At 44.9% G+C, this 22,209-nt stretch overlaps 1 protein-coding gene across 2 annotated transcripts in view; it reads left to right on the plus strand.

The window, feature by feature from the left end:
- The window catches only part of MCC (MCC regulator of WNT signaling pathway), a 359,158-nt gene that overhangs the window by 71,108 nt on the left and 265,841 nt on the right, over nucleotides 1–22,209 (plus strand). For both annotated transcript variants that reach the window (XM_038769406.1, XM_038769407.1), the window contains one exon: nucleotides 2,377–2,588. In XM_038769406.1, the coding sequence (XP_038625334.1) occupies nucleotides 2,377–2,588 (212 nt within the window). The remainder of the gene's footprint in view (nucleotides 1–2,376; nucleotides 2,589–22,209) is intronic.

Raw genomic sequence — 22,209 nt, forward strand, 5'->3', positions numbered from 1 at the left:
TATTCAGCACCCCATTCATTCATTCATACATTCTTTTATTCACTGAGTCTTGAGGAAACAGGGATGAACTGTCTCTTGTGAAATATAGAAGTGGAACTTCCACCTCCCACACACACACTTCCAGAGTCCCACACCTCTCTAGAGGCAGGCTCTAGCAGCAATAGATGACCTGCCTATGACTGGGGGTATGATTTCCCATGTGTGTGTATGTGTGTGGGAGGAGATGAGCGGGGGCTGGGGGGCATTTAATAAGGATAGCAGTTACTAGAAATGCAAGGAATCCTTTCTGTTGTGTTGAAACATCATCAAAGGGAGAGGCTTTTTTCATTTTACCCTTTGTAATTGCAGTGATGGATCTCCATCCAGCCAATCAATCAATGGTATTTATTGAGTGCTTATTGGGTGCAGAGCACTGTACTAAGTAAGCATTGAATAGTCCATAGCCTTCCCCATTATGAGGGTATTATCTGTCTACCTTCTCTCTGAGGTTTCTTTTAGGGAGCATGAGTCAGTTTCCCTCAGAAGAGGATGAAGAGAATTTTACTCTCCTCTCACACTTTTTGTGTATATTTGGGGAGGCAGTGTGGTTTGGCAGAAAGAGCAAGGGCTTGCAAGTCAGGAAACCTGGGTTTGAGTGCTGACTCTTCCCCAAGTCTATTGTGTGACCATGGGCCTTTACCTCTCTGGGCCTCATTTATCCATAATAATAATAGTGATGGCATTTATTAAGCGCTTACTATGTGCAAAGCACTGTTCTAAGTGCTGGAGAGCTTACAAGGTGATCAGGTTGTCCCACAGGCATTTTCCAGATGAGGGAACTGAGGCCCAGAGAAATGAAGTGATTTGCCCAAAGTCTTACAGCTGACAGTTGGTGGAGCCAGGATTTGAATCCATGACCTCTGATTCCAAAGCCTGGGCTCTTTCCACTGAGCCACGCTGCTTCTCTTGAGCCACGCTGCTTCTCTAAAATGGGGTAATAAGATCTGCCTCTCCCTAACTCACAGGGATGTTTGAGGTTTTTCTATATATATATAATAATAATAATATATATATTTCATTCATTCATTCAATCAATCATATTTATTGAACATTTACTGTGTGCAGAGCACTGTACTAAGCGCTTGGGAAGTACAAATCGGCAACATATAGATACGGTCCCTACCCATCAACGGGCTCACAGTTTAGCAGAGGGAGACAGACAACAAAACAAGTAGACAGGTGTCAATATACCATCAGAATAAATAGAAATATAGCTATACACATCATTAATGAAATAGAATAATAAATATGTACAAATATATACAAGTGCTGTGGGGAGGGGAAGAGGGTACGGCAGAGAGAGGGGGGCGCTGGGAAGGGGAGGAGGAGAGGAAAAAAGGGGGGCTAAGTCTGGGAAGGCCTCCTGGAGAAGGTGAGCTCTCAGTAGGGCTTTAGTCTATATATATATATATATATATATATATATATATATATTATATAGTATACTATTACTATATATAGTGATATAGTATATATATAGTATAGTATGCATATACTATACTATATATAGTATATATATACTATAGTATATAGTATAATACTATATATTATATATAGTATTAAGGATTTACTATGTGCAAGGCACTGTACTAAGCACTGGACTAGCTACAAGCTAATCAGGTTGGATCCAGTTGACCTCCCCCAGGGGGCTCACAGTCTTAATCCCCATTTTACAGGTGAGATAACTGAGACACAGATAAGTGACTTGCTCAAGATCACACAGTAGACAAGTGGTGGAGCTGGGATTAGAACCCAGGTCCTTCTGACTCCCAGGCCCGTGCTCTATCCCCTAGGCCTTGCTGCTTCTGTGTTGAGAGACTAAGATAGCCAATTGATGTGAAAGCACCTTAGAAAAATACAGATGCTCTAAATTATTTTCATCATTATTTTATTCTCCCATTTGGGATGGATAAGGGGCAGAGATTGGAAGTTTGTTGACCTTCAGGGCATCCTTGGCCACAGCCAAATTGCCTGCATATTCAATTTGGGGATGCTCTTCTCACAAGGATTCTGTCCTCTTGGCTATCCAGTTACCTTTTAAGAATGCCTTCCGTCATTCTGGATGGCTTTGGATGGTTGCCATTTTGATTGTATTTTCCTGCTATTATTGACCACTTCCCCCAAATGCACCTTTTATCTCTGGGTTTCACACATTCTGGTTTGAGTATAATAGTATCCCCAGAAGGGCCTCTGTTTCACATGTGCTCTGAAACCTTGTCACATGGTGGGAGCTATTGGGGTCAAAGTCCCTGTGCATTTGCCATCCATGTGATAACAGAGGGAATTTCTCATCTCCCTGTCCCCTGTAATTTTTGTCCTTTTTTCTTTCAAATCCAGGTGCCCTATCAGCAGCCAAAGAGAGCTGGGAGTATGACTCAGGGGCCAGAGACCTTCAGAGCCCCGACCTACAGAGTCAGTCAACACTGCAGAAACTCGTGGACTACGGGAGAAGCACAGTGAAGCAACAGCCTGCTCTTCAGAAGCTCCTCAGGCAAGCCTCCAGTCTCAGCAGTTCCGTCGGCGGAAGCTACTTAGAACTGGCCAACACAGTGAGTATATTTCAGCATCACTTTAGGTGTCAAGTTTAATTTGAATCATAGGCCACAGGGATCTGTAATTTTTATCTAACAAAATGTCACTGAGCTTTCAGCTTTGCAGGTGAGGAGACACTACACAGCTATGGCCCACATAATTGAGGGATTTATTTGCAGCGGTGAGGATGGGGTCCAAATCCCAGGAGGTATTTTGCAGAAATTTTGAACTTGTGTGGATTTAATGAATGAAAGGAACCCTTGTGAAAGCAACTGATTTAGGAAGAAGGAGTAGTTTTGTACCAGAGGTTCGCATTAGTAACACGCTCTTACGTTCTTCAAGTTGATCAGTGTCATTTTGCAGAAATCTTTTTCCCTGGGTGTTTCAGGATTTGCCTCTGCGTGTAGTCTTGAACTTTCCAGTTGAAGGGCTCTATGTAGCCTAGCATTTCATTAATCTTTGTGACATTACGTACCCCTCCCCTCTAGATAAAGGTATTTTACCCCAGGGGCTTTAGGAGGGAAAAGTTGTCAGGAGGAGCCTGGGAGAATTGGGGTGGATAGAAGACACTAAATTGGGTCATTCAGCAAAAGCATGAGTTCCCATTTTCAAAGCAAATTTCTGGTGGAACCCAGGTGGTCAAGAAACTGAAGGAGTAATCTTTGAATGACATTGTACTTTCCTCTTCAGTCCAGGGGAGGTAAAATGAGGTCATTCCAGCCTTTCCCCAGTAGGAGAAAGAGCACTGTAGTCTTAAGCATTATCTTTCACTGGGTTCAAATTTTCCTCCAAAGTGTGCATCTCTTACCTCTCCTTTGCATTTCCGCAGTTTCAATCATGTCTTTGCTCTTTGTCCTGAGAACCCCTCTGCTCTTCCTTTTCACTCTTCTCCTCTCCCTCCAGCCTTCAGACGTCCCTCAGATTTCTTTAGTATCTGCCATCCTTCCTTCCCGGCTCTCTATTCTTGCCCCCTCAAATTTAATCTACCCTGTGTGCACCAGGCAACTGCCCAATCCCTGCTGTGTCCCACAGCAAAGCTCCCTTGGGATGGGTAAGTGGGCAATCTTCTCAAACGAGGTTGCTCAAAGAGACCTGGGAGCCAGTTTCAAACCATCCAGCTGCTTGGTTTGGAGGGAAACTCAGCCTCCTCCAACTGTATGGACATCAGAGCAGTCTCAACTTTTATTTGTTTTTTAAGCCGTGGAAGAAAGAAATCATAGAAACGCACAACTGGAAGGGATCTCAAGAAGTCATCTGGTCCAGCCTGCTGCCTCTAAGCAGATGACTGTGAACTCGTTGTGGGCAGGGATTGTCTCTCTTTATTGCTGTATTGTACTTTCCCAAGTGCTTAGGACAGTGCTCTGCACACAGTAAGCACTCAATAAGTATGATTGAATGAATGAATGACTAACAAAGTATCTTGGACAAATGGGTGCTTATTCTTTCCTGAAAAGTATCTGAGGATGGAGGCTCCACAGTCAGTCTTGTTGCTGCTCTGAGTCTTGCCTATCTTAGGACTTGGGATGTTTCAATACCTGCTGCTCAGCTTCTTTCTCTAGGTGAAGCCCTTAGTGCTTCAGAAAGCCAGTGGCAGGGGGATGGCAACTTATTCCCACTCTCTTTAGCACCCGTGTATATATGCATACTCAGTCATTTATTTTGACCCCTTGTAAATATATTTTTGTTAGTCTCCCCAGGTAGAGTATAAGCCCTTGTTCACAGGGAATGTGTCACTTCTTTATTCTGTATTTCACATGCCACTGGTATGGTGCATCTCACCAAATATGTACTCAATAAGTGCTGCTGCTCTTACTACTACTACTACTACTACTACTACTGCTACTACTACTACCACCACCACCACTACCACTACCACCACTGCTACTGCTACTGCCCTCTTCTGGCCAATTTTGATAATCAGAGAACTCTTGCATTGAGAGTCACGACCTGGGATAGACAGGGAAATGTAATAATAATAATAATGGCAATTATTAAGCCCTTGTTCGGCAGGGAATGTGTCACTTTATTATGTATTTCACATGCCACTGGTATGGTGCACCTCACCAAATATGTACTCAGTAAGTGCTGCTGCTATTACTAGTACCACTACTACCACCACCACCACCACCACCATTACTACTACTACTACCATTGTGCTCTTCTGGCCAATTGTGATAATCAGAGAGCTTTTGCTTTGAGAGTCACGACCTGGGATAGACAGGGAAATGTAATAATAATAATGGCATTTATTAAGCGCTTACTATGTGCAAAGCACTGTTCTAAGTGCTGGGGAGGTTACAAGGTGATCAGGTTGTGTCACGGGGAGTTCACAGTCTTAATCCCCCATTTTACAGAGGAGGTAACTGAGGCTCAGTGAAGTGACTTGCCCAAAGTCACACAGCTGACAATTGGCGAAGCTGGGATTTGAACCCATGACCTCTGACTCCAAAGCCCGGGCTCTTTCCACGGAGCCATGCTGCTTCTCTTCTTTGATCTGTCCAACTAGAAATTATTGGAGGCCCAAGAGGAAGAGGTCTGGTATAGAATTAAGAGTGGGGTGGTGAACCTGAGACCTAGATTGGGGCTGTAGCTGTGTGTGGTTTACTTCTGAATTTAAAGTTAATCCTCAGGGAATTTTCCTATGGGCCCAATTCTTCTCATAGGTTGTCTCTCTGGGGTGATGATTCCATGGCAAAAGTCCCTGAGAATTAGCTTTAAATTTAGAAGAAAATTTCATAAGGACATGCCCCGTGCCCCTGGGGGATAGTATTCCCTCTCAATACCTCCCCACTACCCCCCCACCCCCAAGTTCACCCCCCAGCTCTATTAAACATAATGACCTAGTTGGAAAGAGCACAGGCCTAGGAGTCAGGGGAATTGGATTCTAATCCCACCTCTGCCAATTGCTTGCTGTGTGACCTTGGGCAAGTCACTTAACTTTTCTGTGCCTCAGTTCCCTATAACTATAAAATGGGGATTAAATAACTGTTCTTCCTCCTGTTAGCCCCATGCATGTGCCTGACCATGCATGTGCATGTGCAGGACTGTGCCTGACCCAGTTAACTTGTACCTACCCCAGCACTTAGAAAACTGTTTGACACATAGGAAACGCTTAACATTTACCATTGAAAAATAAATATCTCCTCCTTAGATGTAGTTCTTGAGCTGCGTGCAGTATTCCAGGAGTGACAGATAGGGATAGCCTTTGTATGTGCACAATGCAGGCAAGACGATGGATCCCATATTGGCCTTTTCAGTCACCTGCACCCACCGGTGAATTTCACCTGTCAGTGGTGTCTTCTTGAGAATCAAGAACAGCTCTATGTATATATGTATTGGCAGAACTGGGCCTTTCGTTTGGTTTTCTATCTGCTTCCTTTTAGTACCAGCTATATGTGGTCAGGGAACGTGTCTACCAACTCTGTTGTACTGTTTGCTTGGAAGACCTAAGCGCTTAGTGCAATGCTCTGCACACAGTAAGCACTCAGTAAATACGCTTAATTGATTTGTGGCCTGTTTAGCTCCTGTCATATGGTGAACTGGTGAGTTGAAGGAATAGTCAGTGTTACCTAAAAGGCCTGCCTCTTGCTTGTTCAACTTGTCAGCTGTTATGATTGATTACAGAAGCCCTTAGTAACACTACTGTCACTGCTGTTTTCGAAAATTGACAGCCTTAGCAAAAACAAGTTATGAAGCTGGCTCATTAGAGAAAATTTAGGAGGAGATAGTATTATGAATTTTGTGTGACCTGGGAAAAGTATAGACCAGAGTGTTGCCACCTGGACTTTGCACTATCAGAGTGTTTCTTCAAGTGTTTGAATTTGATCGGGATTTGTGGGAGGAGTTGGGAGAAATTGGTTTGTTTGGGTGGGGCATCTGTTAATGGGGCGCTTTGATATTAATAAAAGTGGGGGAGTTCCTTGTGTATTAACCTGCCGGATTGTGCCGTAACAGGTGAAACCTGACCTGTGGGACATCAGTGGGACACTTCGTTAAAAAGATTTGACCTGTGAACCAGAACCCCTTTGGAGCACAGGCACATGAGGCCGGGAAAGCAGTAGCAGTCAGCAGTGATTTTTAAGATCCCTTCTCTGAGTAGTGGCTGATAACTTGCAGCCCATCATCATGAAGTTGTAATTTGGGTTATTTTTCCTTAGGTATGTTACTTTGCACTTGCTCACATTTTCTGCCTACCCACTCAGCCTTATGAGAGCTTCCCTCAGTTTATTTCTATCAGCGTGGCATTTCACCACCTGGAAGAGCTTAATGTCACACAGTAAGCACACAATAAATACGATTGATTTGTTGGCGTGTTTGGCTCCTGGGCAAGTAACTTCTGAGCCTCAGTTCCCTCATCTGTAAAATGGGGATTAAGAGTGTAAGCCCCATGTGGGACAAGGACTTTGTTCAACCCGATTTGCTTGTATCCACCCCAGTGCTTTTCCAGATTATTCATGAAAATAAAACTGGTTCCTGACATTTGTGAGCACTTGTAAGGATTTATGGTGTGTGGTGAAGAGGGACAAGGCCCAGGCACCTTTAAATGCTTGGACACTTGGGTAAGGTCAACCCAATTACCTTGTGTGTACCCCAGCGCTTAGGACAGTGTCAGGCACATAGTAAGTGCTTAGCAAATGCCACAATTATTATTATAAGGCCTAGCATTGTACAGGGGAGGATGGGGGGTGTGAAGCAAGGCCTTTCAAAAGTACCTCAAGGTGGCAGTGGCAACAAGTCTCTGGCTCACCCTGCAGCCAGGTCCAGAGAAGGGGAGTCCCACAGGTCCTCGAGCTGGGTTGAAGGCTGTGTCCTGCCAGCTGAAAGAGCAGGACCAGCCAGAGTTTGGGCCAGCTTAATAACTATGGTACTTGTTAAGCTCTTACTATGTTCTAAGCACTGGGGTAGATACATCTACATATCTGCCCCTGCTCTCTCCCCCTCCCTCCAGGCTCGCATCTCCTCCTGCCTTCAGGACATCTCCATCTGGATGTCTGCCCGCCACCTAAAAATCAACATGTCCAAGACTGAACTCCTTGTCTTCCCTCCCAAACCCTGCCCTGTCCCAGACTTTCCCATCACTGTTGATGGCACTACCATCCTTCCCGTCTCACAAGCCCGCAACCTTGGTGTCATCCTCGACTCTGCTCTCTCATTCACCCCTCACATCCAAGCCGTCATCAAAACCTGCCGGTCTCAGCTCCGCAACATTGCCAAGATCCGCCCTTTCCTCTCCATCCAAACCGCTACCCTGCTCGTTCAAGCTCTCATCCTATCCCATCTGGACTACTGCATCAGCCTTCTCTCTGATATCCCATCCTTGTGTCTCTCCCCACTTCAATCCATACTTCATGCCGGTGCCCAGATTGTCTTTGTCCGGAAAGGCTCTGGGCATGTTACTTCCCTCCTCAAAAATCTCCAGTGGCTACCAATCAATCTGCACATCAGGCAGAAACTCCTCACCCTGGGCTTCAAGGCTCTCCATCACCTCGCCCCCTCCTACCTCACCTCCCTTCTCTCCTTTTACAGCCCAGCCTGCACCCTCCACTCCTCTGCCACTAATCTCACCGTGCCTCGTTCTTGCCTGTCCCGCCGTCGACCCCTGGACCACGTCCTCCCCCGGGCCTGGAATGCTCTCCCTCTGCCCATCTGCCAAGCTAGCTCTCTTCCTCCCTTCAAGGCCCTACTGAGAGCTCACCTCCTCCAGGAGGCCTTCCCAGACTGAGCCCCCTTCTTCCTCTCCCCCCATCCTCATCTCCATCCCCCGTCTTACCTCCTTCCCTTCCCCACAGCACCTGTATATATGTATATATGTTTGTACTTATTTATTACTCTATTTATTTTACTTGTACATATCTATTGTATTTATTTTATTTTGTTAATATGTTTGGTTTTGTTCTCTGTCTCCCCCTTCTAGACTGTGAGCCCTCTGTTGGGTAGGGACTATCTCTATATGTTGCCAACTTGTACTTCCCAAGCGCTTAGTACAGTGCTCTGCACTCAGTAAGCGCTCAATAAATACAATTGATTGATTGATTGATACAAGTCAATCCAGTTGGACACAGTCCCTGTCCCACATGAGGTTCACATTCTTAATCCCCATTTTAAAGATTCATTCATTCATTGTCGTATTTATTGAGCGCTTACTGTGTGCAGAGCACTGTACTAAGTGCTTGGGAAGTACAAGTTGGCAACATATAGAGATGGTCCCTACCCAACAGTGGGCTCACAGTCTAGAAGGGGGAGACAGAGAACAGAACAAAACTTATTAACAAAATAAAATAAATAGAATAAATATGTACAAATAAAATAGAGTAATAAATACATACAAACATATACATATATACAGGTGCTGTGGGGAGGGGATGGAGAGGGGAAGGAGGGGGAGAGGAAGGAGGGGGCTCAGTTTGGGAAGGCCTCCTGGAGGAGGTGAGCTCTCAGTAGGGCCTTGAAGGGAGGAAGATGAGGTAACTGAGGCCCAGGGAAGTTAAGTGACTTGTCCAAGGTCACACAGCAGACATGTGGCAGAGCCTGGAATAGAACCCAGGTCCTTCTGGCTCCCAGGACCATGATCTATCCACAAAGCCATGCTGCCACAGGCTTCCCCTGACCCCACCATGCAATGACTGTAGCATCCCCATTGGAGACTTGCTGGCTCACTGCTGCAGCAGACAGAACTGTTGGTGGCCACCTGCCTGCCTGGCACACCTATCGTTTGGGACCTGTGCCATGGCCTTGGGCAGAGGCTGGCTTATTAGGGCCAAGTCTGATCCTTGGCACTCATGCCAGTGAGGGGCAGCCCAGCCCCTTAAACGTCCCCAGTCCAGGTGGCTCATCTTGGCATTGGAAAAACAAAAAGAACTCAAAAAGCACCTGCTTTGAGGCAATTCCAACTGGCACTTATTCTTTCAGTAGTGCTCTGTTCCGGACCACTTCACCATACTTCTGTCCCTGATGTTTATCCAGCAACCTGTCATTTTCAACTGGAATTTTTGAAAGCTTCTGTAACAATTCCTAAAGACTATTGTAACTGGATAAAGATAAGTGAAATGTTGTATTCATACTTTCACATTCTTCACAGAGATGCCTGGTTATTAGCCTTACCACAGCAATTCTAAAATCTTTTTAAAGATGGATGCAGAATTGAAGTGACATTCCTTTCAATGCGTGAAGTTCTAATCTTAAGCGGAAAAGTAGGTGAAACTTGAACAGTGGCTCCTACCTGTAAAGATAAGACTCAAGTTTGTATTCTGGGGGGATTATTGAGGGTTATGATGCTATTACACAATAAAATTCAGAAAGGCATACTTCTGCATGGATAGATCTTGTGATAAACAAAACCTGAGTTCTGGAACTTTCATTTAGTTATTCCATTTTGTTTTTCATTGATAGTTTAGCCTCTTATTTCCCCTTCACCCGTGTTAAGAAGGTAAAGCCTGACTGGCTCCCAGTTCATGAAGAGAATATTGCATTTCTGTTCTCAAACCCAAGATAAGATTGAGGAATTCAAGTGGGCCTGCTCAGACCTGAATCATCACCCAACAATGGTTAGTATTCATTGATTTCTATAATCCACTAGTCATTAGTGCAGAGCAAATAAGGGGTCCTACTTACATTCCCCTTCATTTTGTTCATTATGTAGTTTTTATTGAGTGCCCTCCTGTAGGCAGAGCATTGTATTTAGCTTGAAAGCCCATTTGCTTTCAAACTGCCATGTCTGCTCAAGTATTTGCAGCTGGTATGGGAGAGAGCCTTTATCTTTCGGTACCTCATTTTTCACATGCTGAAAATGGTACCTCTGTGTTCTATAGGAAGTAACCAGTAGTTTGACCAGAAATTCTTACCGTTGTCCCTCAAATCCTTTCTCCCTAGGAGGAGGTGAAGCCCAGTGTTCACTGAATTAACCAGAGCACATCTGCCCTAATAGTTTGGAAGTTGGCCTGGGATGTCATCCCTCCCCGCCATTCCTCCCAAGATGACACAAATGGAATTGAGGAAAGAGAGTCATGGGCCTGATTCCCAAGCAGCGGGGTGACCTATTAAGAATATGTGGAGGGAAAATCTTCATCATTGTCATTATCCAGTGACATTTATTGAATACCCTTGATCAGAACTTCCTTCTCAATGTAGCAAGGGTATACCGAGGAAGTGGCATGCGGGGGGGAGGGGGGGCTGGAGTGCTTTGAATAGGGAGGGGTCTGTGCTGGCGTAACAGCTGGGCTGTAATATGAACCTGGAGTGCAAGCACTTCTGAGCCTCTTTCCCAGTGCTTAAGACAGTGCTCTGCACCCAGTAGACAATTAATACATACTATTACTATTTCTGCTAATATCAATCAATGATATTTATTGAGCACTTACTCTGTGCAGAGCACTGTACTAGGTGCTTGGGAGAGCACAATCCAGCAGAATTGGCAGACACATTCCCTGCCCATACCAGCTTACAGTCTAAAGGGGCTACTGCCACTACTACTTCCTTCTCCCCAACCCGGGGCTTGCTTGCCCCTTTGCTTCCTGCAGTGGCATTTCTCAGCCCAGCCTGGATTCTCTGGGCTATAGTTATTACTGTATCCCAGATTACAACCCACATTAACGATTCCTGAACCCCCAAAGAGTGAGAATAGGTACAAGAGAAGCCTGCACAATCACCCATCTCCTCCTGCCTTAATTTCCTCCTTTCCTGTGTCCCTATTTTTTAATGGTATTTGTTAAGTGCTTTCTATGTGCCAGGCACTGTACTAAGCGCTGGGGTAGATAAAGGCTCATCGGGTTGGATACAGCCCATGTCCCACATGGGGCTCACAGTCATTTTACGGATGAGGTCACTGAGACACAGAGAAGTGAAGCGACTTGTCCAGGATCGCATAGCAGACAAGTGGCAGAGTCGGGATTAGAGTCCACGTCCTTCTGACTCCCAGGCCCATGCTTTATCCACTAGGCCACATCCTTCTTTCCTATTCCCACAGTCCCTCACCATTTTAGGTGCTACAGCTGTGCACCCCACCTGCCCTGGTGTGAGTCTCTCTCCAAGAAAGAGGCCCTAAGCGATTAGCCTTGAAATTGTTCTGGAAATATCTGGGCACTCCATCACCTTGCTCCTTCCTACCTTACCTCTTGTCTCTCCTTCTACAACCCAGCCTGCACACTTCTCTCCTCTAATGCTAACATTCTCACTGTGCCTCGATCTCACCTGTCTCACCACCGACCCCTATCCCACATCCTGCCTTTGGCCTGGAATGCACTTCCTCCTCTATTCCAACAGACAACCACTCTCCCCTGCTTCAAAGCCTTATTGAAGGCACATCTCCTCCAAGAGGCCTTCCCAGACTAAGCCTCACTTTTTCCTCATCTCCCACTCTCTTCTGCATCACCCTGACTTACTCCCTGACTTACTTCCTTTGCTCTCCCCCAGCAACCCCTCAGCCCCAAAGTACTTATGTACATATCTGTAATTTTATTTATCCCTTTGCTCTTCCCCACTCCAGCCCCAAAGCACCTATGTCTTATCTTATGCTGTCAAGTCGTCTTTGACCCACAGCGACGCCATGGACACATCTCTCCCAGAATGCCCCACCTCCAACTGCAATCATTCTGGTAGTGTATCCGTAGAGTTTTCTTTGTAAAAATATGGAAGCGATTTACCATTGCCTCCTTCCATGCAGTAAACTTGAGTCTCTGCCCTCAACTCTCTTCCGTGCCGCTGCTGGCCAGCTCAGGTGAGTTTTGACTTGTAGCAGATTGCCTTCCACTTGCTAGCCACTGGCCAAGCTAGGAATGGTATGGGTATGCCTCTGCTTGACTCTTCCTCCCATAGCCAAGATTGTTAGAGTACTGGAAACTCTCCTGGTGCGATCCCGAGAAGGGAAGCACTTATGTGCATTTCTGTAATTTTACTTATTTGTATTGTTGTCTGTCTCACCCACTTTAGACTGTGAACTCATTGTGGGCAGGAAATGTCACTGTTTATTGATGTGTCATACTTTCCCATGAGAAGCAGTGTGGCTTAGTGGAAAGAGCCCAGGCCCAGGAGTCAGAGGTCATGGGTTCTAATCCCGTCTCCACCACTTGTCAGCTGTGTGACTTTGGGTGAGTCATTTCACTTTTCTGTACCTCAGTTACCTCATCTTTAAAATGGGGATGAAGACTCTGAGCCCCATGTGGGACAACCTGATTACCGTGTATCTACCCCAGTGCTTAGAACAGTGTTTGGCACGTAGTAAGCGCTTAACAAGTACCAACATTATTATTATTATTATTATTATTCAGTGTTCTCCACATAGTAAGCACTCAGTAAATATGATTGAATGATTGAGTGAATGAATGAATCAGGTTGGACACAGTCCATGACCCACATGGGACTCACAGTCTTAATCCCCATTTTACAAATGAGGGAATTGAAACACAGAGAAGTTAAGTGATTTGCCCAAGGTCGCACAGCAGGCAAGTGACAAGGCTGGGATTAGAACCCAGGTTCTTCTGATTCCCAGGCCCATGCTCTATCCATTAGTCCACATTACTTCTCCTTGAGGGCAGGAATTGTGTCTCCAAAACTATTGTATTCTCCTCTCCCTTGATTAAATATGTAGATGAGTGAGTACTAATTAATAGGGAATAAACCAAGTGCTACAGATGGTTGTGAGTATATAAGTGCCTGGTTGCTTCAAAGTGCTGGGATAGTAATAATAATAATAATATTAATGGCATTTGTTAAGCGCTTACAATGTGCCAAGCACTGTTCTAAGCACTGAGGTAGATACAAGGTAATCAGGTTGTCCCATGTGGGGCTCACAGGCTTCATCCCCATTTTACAGATGAGGTAACTGAGGCACAGAGAAGTTAAGTGACTTACCCAAAGTCACCCAGCTGACAAGTGGCAGAGGGAATTTTAACCCACAACCTCTGACTCCCAAGCCCGTGATCTTGCCACTAAGCCACGCTGCTTCTCATAATGGTTGGGGGAATAAAGCCAGGCGAGAAGAGTAATTAGGGAAGGTTTCCTGGAGTAGGAGAGATTTCTGAAGGGCTTTGAAGACTGGAAGAACTGTGGTCTAGCAAATATGAAGGGGAATGGCATTCCAGACCCCCAGAAGGCTTATGCAAGGAGTTTGGTGGCAGGAGAGTCATGAACAAGATACGGTGAGTAATTTAGTTTGAGATTCTAATCTAATGGGGGAGACAAACAAAAATTATTCACAAATAATGAGAGTAGGAGTAAGAGCAAGTCAGGATGAATTTAGTATGTGAGAAGCAGCAGAATATATTGAATATATAGAAGCACTGGGGCCCAGTGGAAAGAACACGGGCCTTGGAGTCGAAGGACCTGAGTCCTCAACCTGGCTCTGCCGGTTAGTTGCCTGCTGTGTAACCTTGCAAGTCACTTAACTTTTATGGGTCTCAGTTTCCACTTCTGTAAAATGGGGGATTCAATACCTGTTCTCCCTCCTACTTAGAATGTGAGGTGGGAGAGGGTCTGTATCTGATCTGATTGTCTGGCTTGGGTGCCTGGGGCATAGGCCTGGGAGTCAGAGGACTTGGGTTCTAACCCTGGCTCTGCCAGTTGCCTGCTGCTTTGTGAAGTCATTTTACTGCTTTGTGCCTCAGTTACCTCAACTGTAAAATGGGATTAAGACTGTGAACCCCATGTGAGGCAGAGACTCTGTCCAACCTGATTAGCTTGTATATACCCCAGTGCTTAGAACGGTGCCTGGCACATAGGAAGCACTTAACAAATACCATAAAAAACATTAAATGCTTAACAAATACCACAAATATACAAATAAATGTGCATATATGTAAATGCCAACTTTTGAGAGCAAGGGTGGAAAGGGGGCAGGAATTTTAGAGGGGACAGGGACTGGAGTACTTGACAGGCTTCTATGTCTCTTTGACCTGATGGGAAACTTTCAGTGCTTGTCAGAGACCTGGAGTGAGCAAGGCTAGGAATCCAGCCCCCAAAGCTGTGAGATTGGGGGTGGGAGTGGGAGGAATCTCTTCCATTTCCCCCCTTGGAGAGGGGATATGTGCACATATGTGCATAAATGCTGAGGTTAGAACAGAAGTGCTCCCGATTTGCCCTACTCCTGATCCTAACTCCCATGTGACAATAGTTACTTGCAGGGACCATGTATTTATGGGTGATGGTGGAAGGGCAGGGCTTTGTCCTTTGGTGTGAAAACCCAGAATCCAACTTCCTTCCCTGCACTTCCCCCATATGGGGTGAATTAGTTTTCTGATTTTAAATCCAGCCATCCCTCGGATGTGTAAATCCTCCAGCTTTGTTTTCATTGTCACTTGAGAATAATTAGCACCAGGGTAGATTTATCTTCAGCTTTCTGCCGGGGTTGAAGTTCTTATTTTTTTGCTGGAGTGACAGTAGGGACCAGGATTTATACCGAAAGACGTGTAGCTTGCCACTTTTGTGGAGCTCAGTGTCAGCGTATCTATCAAGAATGCACACAGGAAGTATTGACTTAAGTCTCTTTGTCAGGCTTTCATCAACCAGTCTTATACCATAGAGATAAATATGTGGTGTGGGAGGAGGAATCTGATGCGTAGAAGGGAGAGTCCTAGGCTGAATTGTAGATTTACTTTTAACACACCCTCCCTTATCATGTACTCTCTCCCATCCCAGAGGCCTGGACTTATTGTGGAATAGGACATCAGTCTATCAATCAATCAGTGGTATTTATTCAGTGTTTACTATGTGCAATCAATCATGCAGAGCACTGTACTAAGCGTTAGGAGAGTACAGTACAATAGGGTTGGTAGACAAGATCCATGCCCTCAAGGAGCTTACAATATGGAGAGGGAGACAGACATACAAATGAATAGGGGAAATGGATAGATATAAAACTGCTGGGTGGTGGGGTGAATATCAGGTACTTAAGGGGCACAGATCCAAGTGTGTAAGTGATGTAGAAGGGAGGGCAAATAGGGGAAATTAGGGTTTAGGGAAGGAGGGAGTTCCAATCCAGGAGAAGGGCATGGGCAAGAGGTCGGTGGTGAGTCAGATAAGATTGGTCAATAGGGAGTATTGGGATCATGTGGCTGTTTTTGAATACCAAGGCCCAAAAGTGGTTTTTCTGGACCCAGACAAATGTACATCATGATGGCCACCACATAAATTTATGCCCGAGGCAAAAGGTGGGAGAAGATGCAATATGAAGAGTCCTGGAAGAAATAATTAGATAGCATTAACACTGACCCATGAAGAAGTTTAACCCTGATCTTGGCCTGACTACAAAGGATATCAGGAGGTCTAAAAGGATTAGGATGGAGTAGAGTCTGTACGATCTAGTAAGATCTAAAACAGGTATGGGCTGTATCAGTTCTCAAAAAGGTAACAGAGCCAATCCATGGACAAGGTGTTTATTTTCTTGTTCATTTTTTGGCCTACTTAGGATACAGGTGATTGTGAATCACCTATTGATTTTTTTTTCTCAGCCAACCTGTTCACCCTCGTGAGAGTAACACCATCAGTTGTTATCTTCAGTTGATGATCAAAATCAGGCTACTACAGTCAGTCCACTCTCAGCACTCAGGAGTCATCCAGCACTTTTAATGTTGGATCTCTCTGCTGAGCTTTTACAAATAGTTGCCATTTTCAGCTGAAAATGACCCATGACAAAATTGCACTTAGTTCATTAAGGTGAGGATGGGGATGTGTGTAAAAGAAAGATCTGGTTTGCAAACAATTTGTCGTTTCATTTTTAACTCACCTGGAGAAGATTATCCAGAGTACCCTGTTATTTCTGGACAGATTTTTCCACTCTTGAAAATGTGCCCTGAAATAAATGTTGATTCAAATTATTCTGGAGTACATTTAAGTTTGAATAGGTTTGAACCACAGAGAACACTGTCGAGATCATAACCGACATTTGGGTTCCTCTGGCCCCTCAAAAGCTGTTGATTCTGGAATGGCTTTTTGTTGTTTTTAAATGGTATTTGTTTAGGGCTTATTTTGTGGCAGACACTGTACTAAGCTCTGGGGCAGATACAAGCTAATCAGGTTGGATGCAGTCCATGTCCCACAAGGGGCTCACAATCCTAATCCCCATTTTACAGATGAGGTAACTGAGACACAGAGTAGTGAAGTGATTTGCCCAGTCAAACAGCAGACAAATGGCGGAACCGGGATTAGAACCCAGGTCCTTCTGACTACCGGGCCCGTATTCTATCCATTAGGCTAGGCTGCTTCCCAGGACAGTGTCAACAGGTTGTTTGGAGGGAAGTAACAAGTAACCATTTAGTAATAAGGTGGTGTACTAGTGTTCTTGGAAGTGAAAGATCTTGTCAAGAATATGAACTTGGAACAAAATAAAAATATTTGGAGCTCCCAGATCACTTAAGTGAGCAGTTAAATACTTTTAAAAGCCTTGAGATGTTGAGCTTTTGTTGGAGAGGAGTTGCTTCTAATTTTAGGGTGGAAAACCCATTATGAGCATGCCTGTTTTTGAGCTACTCATATCTTAGCAGCCTTATGTTACCACACATATTTGGGCAAAGATTGAAGTTGAGAGGCAGCAGTAGTATTCTTGCCCTGGAGTTTTCCCTAATAAATGGATTTTTTTTACCACTTATTCCCCTCAATAAGATGTGAAATATTGTCTTTAAAGAACAGAGAGGGGAGACCCAAACTAAGGAAATTAAATAGCAAAAAGATTACAGCAATGCAGGTTTACAGCTGCTGAGGGTACAATGCAGGAAATTCAGTAGTTAACACAGAGTTAAACTTGTCCCCATTCCATTTCCTTGCCCATATCTTCCCTCTGGCCTGGAAATCCCTCCTCCCTCATATTCCACTCTCCCCACACTCAAAGCCCTACTAAAATCACATCTCCTCTGAGAGGCCTTCTCTAAGACCTCACTCCCCCTATTGGCCCACCCTCCCTTCTGCATTGCCTATGCACTGGAGTTTGTACCCCTTAAGCAATTAATATTCACCCCAGAGCCCCTATGTACCTATCCTTTTCCTCTGCTGTTCCCCCTATCTGTAATTTATTTTAATGACTGTCTTATGTGCTTTCTCTCTCTCTCTCTCTCTCATGCGCACGCAGGGATTTCATCCTACCATCTCTATTGTATTGTACTCCTGCAACTGTTTAGTACAATGCTCTGCACACAATAAACGTTCAATAAATACCATTACTTGATTGATATGAAGCTAAATACTTAAGAGCCTAGACAGTCTATATGTTACGCTACATGTGGATTGAGGTTGAATGTAGCTATTTCAAAAAGTCACCAGGAACCAGTGTTGTTGGTACAAGATACAAGAGGACAACTCCTTCCTCTAATATCCAGAAGGGTCCATGTGCCCTCTGACCGACCAAGGGGTAGTTTAGAGTGTTCAAGTCTGTTTCCTGAGGGGCAGAGGTATTTCCTCCCCAGTGTCCCTGCAGCAGCAGGCATTCCAGAAGCTTCTGAGTTTTGGAGCTGGACCTGAAGGGGAGTGGAGAACTGGGATTCCCACTGGATGTTACAGAGATTAAAAGAATGCTTGGGCACACTTGACAAAAATCACTGCCTCAGCCAGCCTAAGTCTTTGAACATCCAAACTGCTGCCTAACTTCTGCCAGCCAGGACACAGATTTTCCCGAACTGTTGCTTCCAAGTGGCCATTCCTTCTTCTTCCCTCTCCCTGCAGCCTGGCTAGAATGCACAGTAGGGAACATAGAGCAGGTGTGGCTGTCTGACACCCAGGTGACAACGACCCTGATTTTTACATATCAACAGCTGCCAGCCTTCACATCAACTCGGCTCTGTGTTTACCCTTAAACATTCCTGCTCTTCTCTTTCAGGGACCCAGGGTCCTGCATTCAATTCAGCAATTGAATCACTGAACCACCGGATTAAGCAGTTATTGCTGTTGACAACCTCATCTATAACCCTGAAACTTCTCTGACCCCACCATGACCCCTCAGTCCCCTCCCTCTAATCAGGCCATCCCTGTTCTTCCTTCCCAGCATACCCCTCTTCCCCCTCCATCCACCTTCTTCCCCCACCTTCATCCTGTCCCAATGCCCCCCCCCCCCCCCCCCCCCCCGCCCACAGCTTCAACCAAGTGAGGCCTATGGAAACCGCTCCAATATGGGAAAACGTCCCTTCATCATTGGCCTGTTCCTGAGCCAGGCACTACTCCTGACCTCATCTCTAATCTCTGCTCTAACTCTGAAATACCTCTATCCAAGCTCCTCACCTGCCTTCTCTCCCACACACCCCCTCCTCATTAATCTGTACTGTTCTCCCACAAAGACCTCTGGTCTTTTGATCCCATACAGTCTTCTCAAGTCATCATGCCCCATTTATTCATTCATTCAGTCGTATTTATTGAGCGCTCACTGTGTGCAGAGCACTGTACTAAGCACTTGGAAAGTACAATTCAGCAACAGAGACAATCCCTGCCCACAACGGGCTCACAGTCTAGAAGGGGGGAGACAGACATCAAAACAAGTAAACAGGCATCAGTTGCATCAGTACAAATAAATAGAATTATAGATATGTATACACAACAAAAGTAATCAGGCATTTAGTCCCCATACCCAAACTACCTTCCCTTGACAACCAAATTGACGCCTTCAACACTACCCTTTCTACTGAACTCAACTCACTCGCTCCCCTATCGTTTCACCAATCTTGTATCACTAACCCAAAGCCCTGGTTCACCTCCACAGTCCACTTTGTTAGCTCCTGTGCACAAGCCACAGAGTGCTGTTGGTGGAAATTCAGATATCAGACCAACCTCATTCACCTCAAGCTCATCCTTGTGTGCTTTAACTCTGCTCTCTCCTCTGCCTGGCAGCTTTATTTCTCCACCTTATTTCTCCCATGCCCATTGCCCTTGCCAGTTGTTTCAGAAGTTTAACTTCTTCCTCGAACTCCTTGTCCCCCAACCTCCCCCATTTCTTATCCCTAATGAACTGGCCATGTACTTTATTGAGAAAATTGAAACCATTAGGCATGATCTCCGTAAAGTCTTGCCTGCTCCTCTCCAGTTTCACCCTCTTCTTGTCCCTTCAATTCTCCTATCTTGCCCAGCAGTATCTCAAGAGGAGATCTCCTGCCTCATTTCAAAATCTATCCCGTCCACTTTCGCCTTTGACCCCATCCATTCTCACCTTATTAAATTGCTTACCCCCTCCCTCCCATCTTCCCTCCCTGATCACCATCTTCAAGTGTTCTATCTCCAGTGGCCTTTTCCCCACTGATTTCACGTGATCTTGTCTCCCCATCCTAAAAAACCTCGCTGACCCCAGAGCTCCCATCAGTTAATCGCCCCCCATCTACCTTCTACCATTACTCTCCAAACTCCTAAAATTGTCTACACCCACTGTCTCCACCTTCTCCCCTCCAATTGTATCCCTGACTCCTTCCAGTCTAGCTCCCGCGTCCTTCACTCCACAAAAACCACGCTCTCAAAAATCACCAATGATCATTGCCATGCTAAATCCAATGACCACTACTCCATCCTAATCCTCCTCGACCTCTCAGCTGCCTCTGACATTGCCTACCACCCCCTTCTCCTGGAAAACATTATCCAACCTTGGTTTCACTGACACTGTCCTCTCCTGGTTCTCCTATTGGCTGCTCATTCTCAGATCTTTCATGGGCTCTTCCTTCACCTTCCACCCACTTACCTTCAAGCCATCTTTATGCATATGTCACCCCAGCACCTCAAACTTAACATATCCAAAACTGAACTCCTTATCTTCTCACCCAAACCCAGTCCTTCCCCCTGAATTTCCCATCACTGTAGACAGCACCACCATCCATCTTTTTCACAAGCCTGTAACCTTAGCATTAGCCTTGACCAATCTCTCTCATTCAACCCATATATTGTCTGTCACTAAATCCTGTCAGATCAACCTTCACAACATAGCTAAAAATCCGCCTTTTCCTCTCCATCCAAACTGCTACCATGTTAATCCAAGCATTTATCCTATCCTGCCTTGATTACTGCATCAGCCTCATTGTTGACCTTGCTGCTTCCTGTGTCTCCCCATTCCAGTCCATACTTCACTCTGCTGCCCAGATCATTTTTTACAAAACCATTCAGTCCGTGTTTCCTCACTCCTCAAGAACTTCTAGTAGTTACCCATTCACCTCTGCAACAAACAGAAAGGCTCTACCATTGGCTTTAAAGAACACAATCACCTTGCCCCTTCCTAGTTTATTGCCCTAATTTCTTACTACACCCTAGCCTGCACGCTTCGCTCCTCTAATGCCAACATACTCACTGTACCTCAATCTCATCTATCTCATTGCTGACCTCTTGCCCACATCCTGTCTCTGGCCCAGAATACCCTTCCTCTTCATATCAAGCAATCATATTTATTGAGCACTTACTTTGTGCAGAGCACTGTACTAAGTGCTTGGGAGAGTACACTATAAAAAGGTTGGTGTACACTTTCCCTGCCTACAATGAGCTTACACTCTAAAAGGGAGCTTACAGTCTAGTTTGCAGTTTGTCATATTTCACTGATGATCCCTTTACCCACTTTTAAATCCTTATTAAAAGTAAAACTCCTTCAAGAGGCCTTCCCTGATTAAGCCGTTATCATCTTCTCCCACTCCCTTCTGCATCGCCCTTGCATTTAGATTTGCCCCTTTTATTCATCCCTCCCTCAGCTCCATAGAGCTTATGTACATTGTATATATACATGTAAATTATGTCTGTAATTTATTTAAATTCATTCATTCCATTGTATTTATTGAATGCTTACTGTGTGCAGAGTACTATACTAAGTGCTTGGGGGAGTATAATAGAACAATAAACAGACATTCCCTGCCCACACGAGCTTACAGTCTAAAGGTGGTGGAGACAGACATTAATATACGTAAATAAATTACAGATATGTACATAAATGTTGTGGGGCTGGGAGGGAGGGAGGGGATGAGAAGCAGCGTGGCTCAGTGGAAAGAGCCCGGGCTTTGGAGTCAGAGGTCATGGGTCCTTATGGGTCATGGGTCCGCCACATGTCTGCTGTGTGACCTTGGGCAAGTCACTTAACTTCTCTGAGCCTCAGTTCCCTCATTTGTAAAATGGGGATGAAGACTGTGAGCCCCACGTGGAACAACCTGATCACCTTGTATCCCCCCCCCCAGTGCTTAGAACAGTGCTTTGCACATAGTAAGCGCTTAATAAATGCCATTTAAAAAAAAACCCTTCAAAAATGCATGTGTGCCTGGGATTACCTGATTTTTTTTGCAGTTCCTCTATTTCCTAGCAGGGGGAGCTCTTATATTTGTGTACTTTTTTCCTGTGTCCACATGCGACTTTATCTTTGTGTCTTTCCCTCCTGAAACTTGACAGGAGATGGAGCCAAGTCTCTCAAATTGTAATCTCTGGTACTTTATCGAAAGATCTGTACCTGGTAACTTGAACTTTCCTTGAGCGCTTTCTCCTATGGGTTTTTTGGGTTTTTGAGTCTGAAGACTCATTTCATTTTAAAAGCATTAAAGTGTGGGGGATGCAAATATTACAAAATTGGCTCCTAAGAAATGTGGTTTAATTCCTTAATTCCTATTTGCCAAAGAATTTAAATGAGAATAATTCTTGTTTTGAAGCTCACAGGTTAGCCTTTTCAAAGGTGTTGATTGTTCTGGAGATGATACAGCATAACTAACTACAGAGGATTACTTA

Source organism: Tachyglossus aculeatus, chromosome X4, assembly GCF_015852505.1.
Source record: "Tachyglossus aculeatus isolate mTacAcu1 chromosome X4, mTacAcu1.pri, whole genome shotgun sequence".
Lineage (NCBI taxonomy): Eukaryota > Metazoa > Chordata > Mammalia > Monotremata > Tachyglossidae > Tachyglossus > Tachyglossus aculeatus.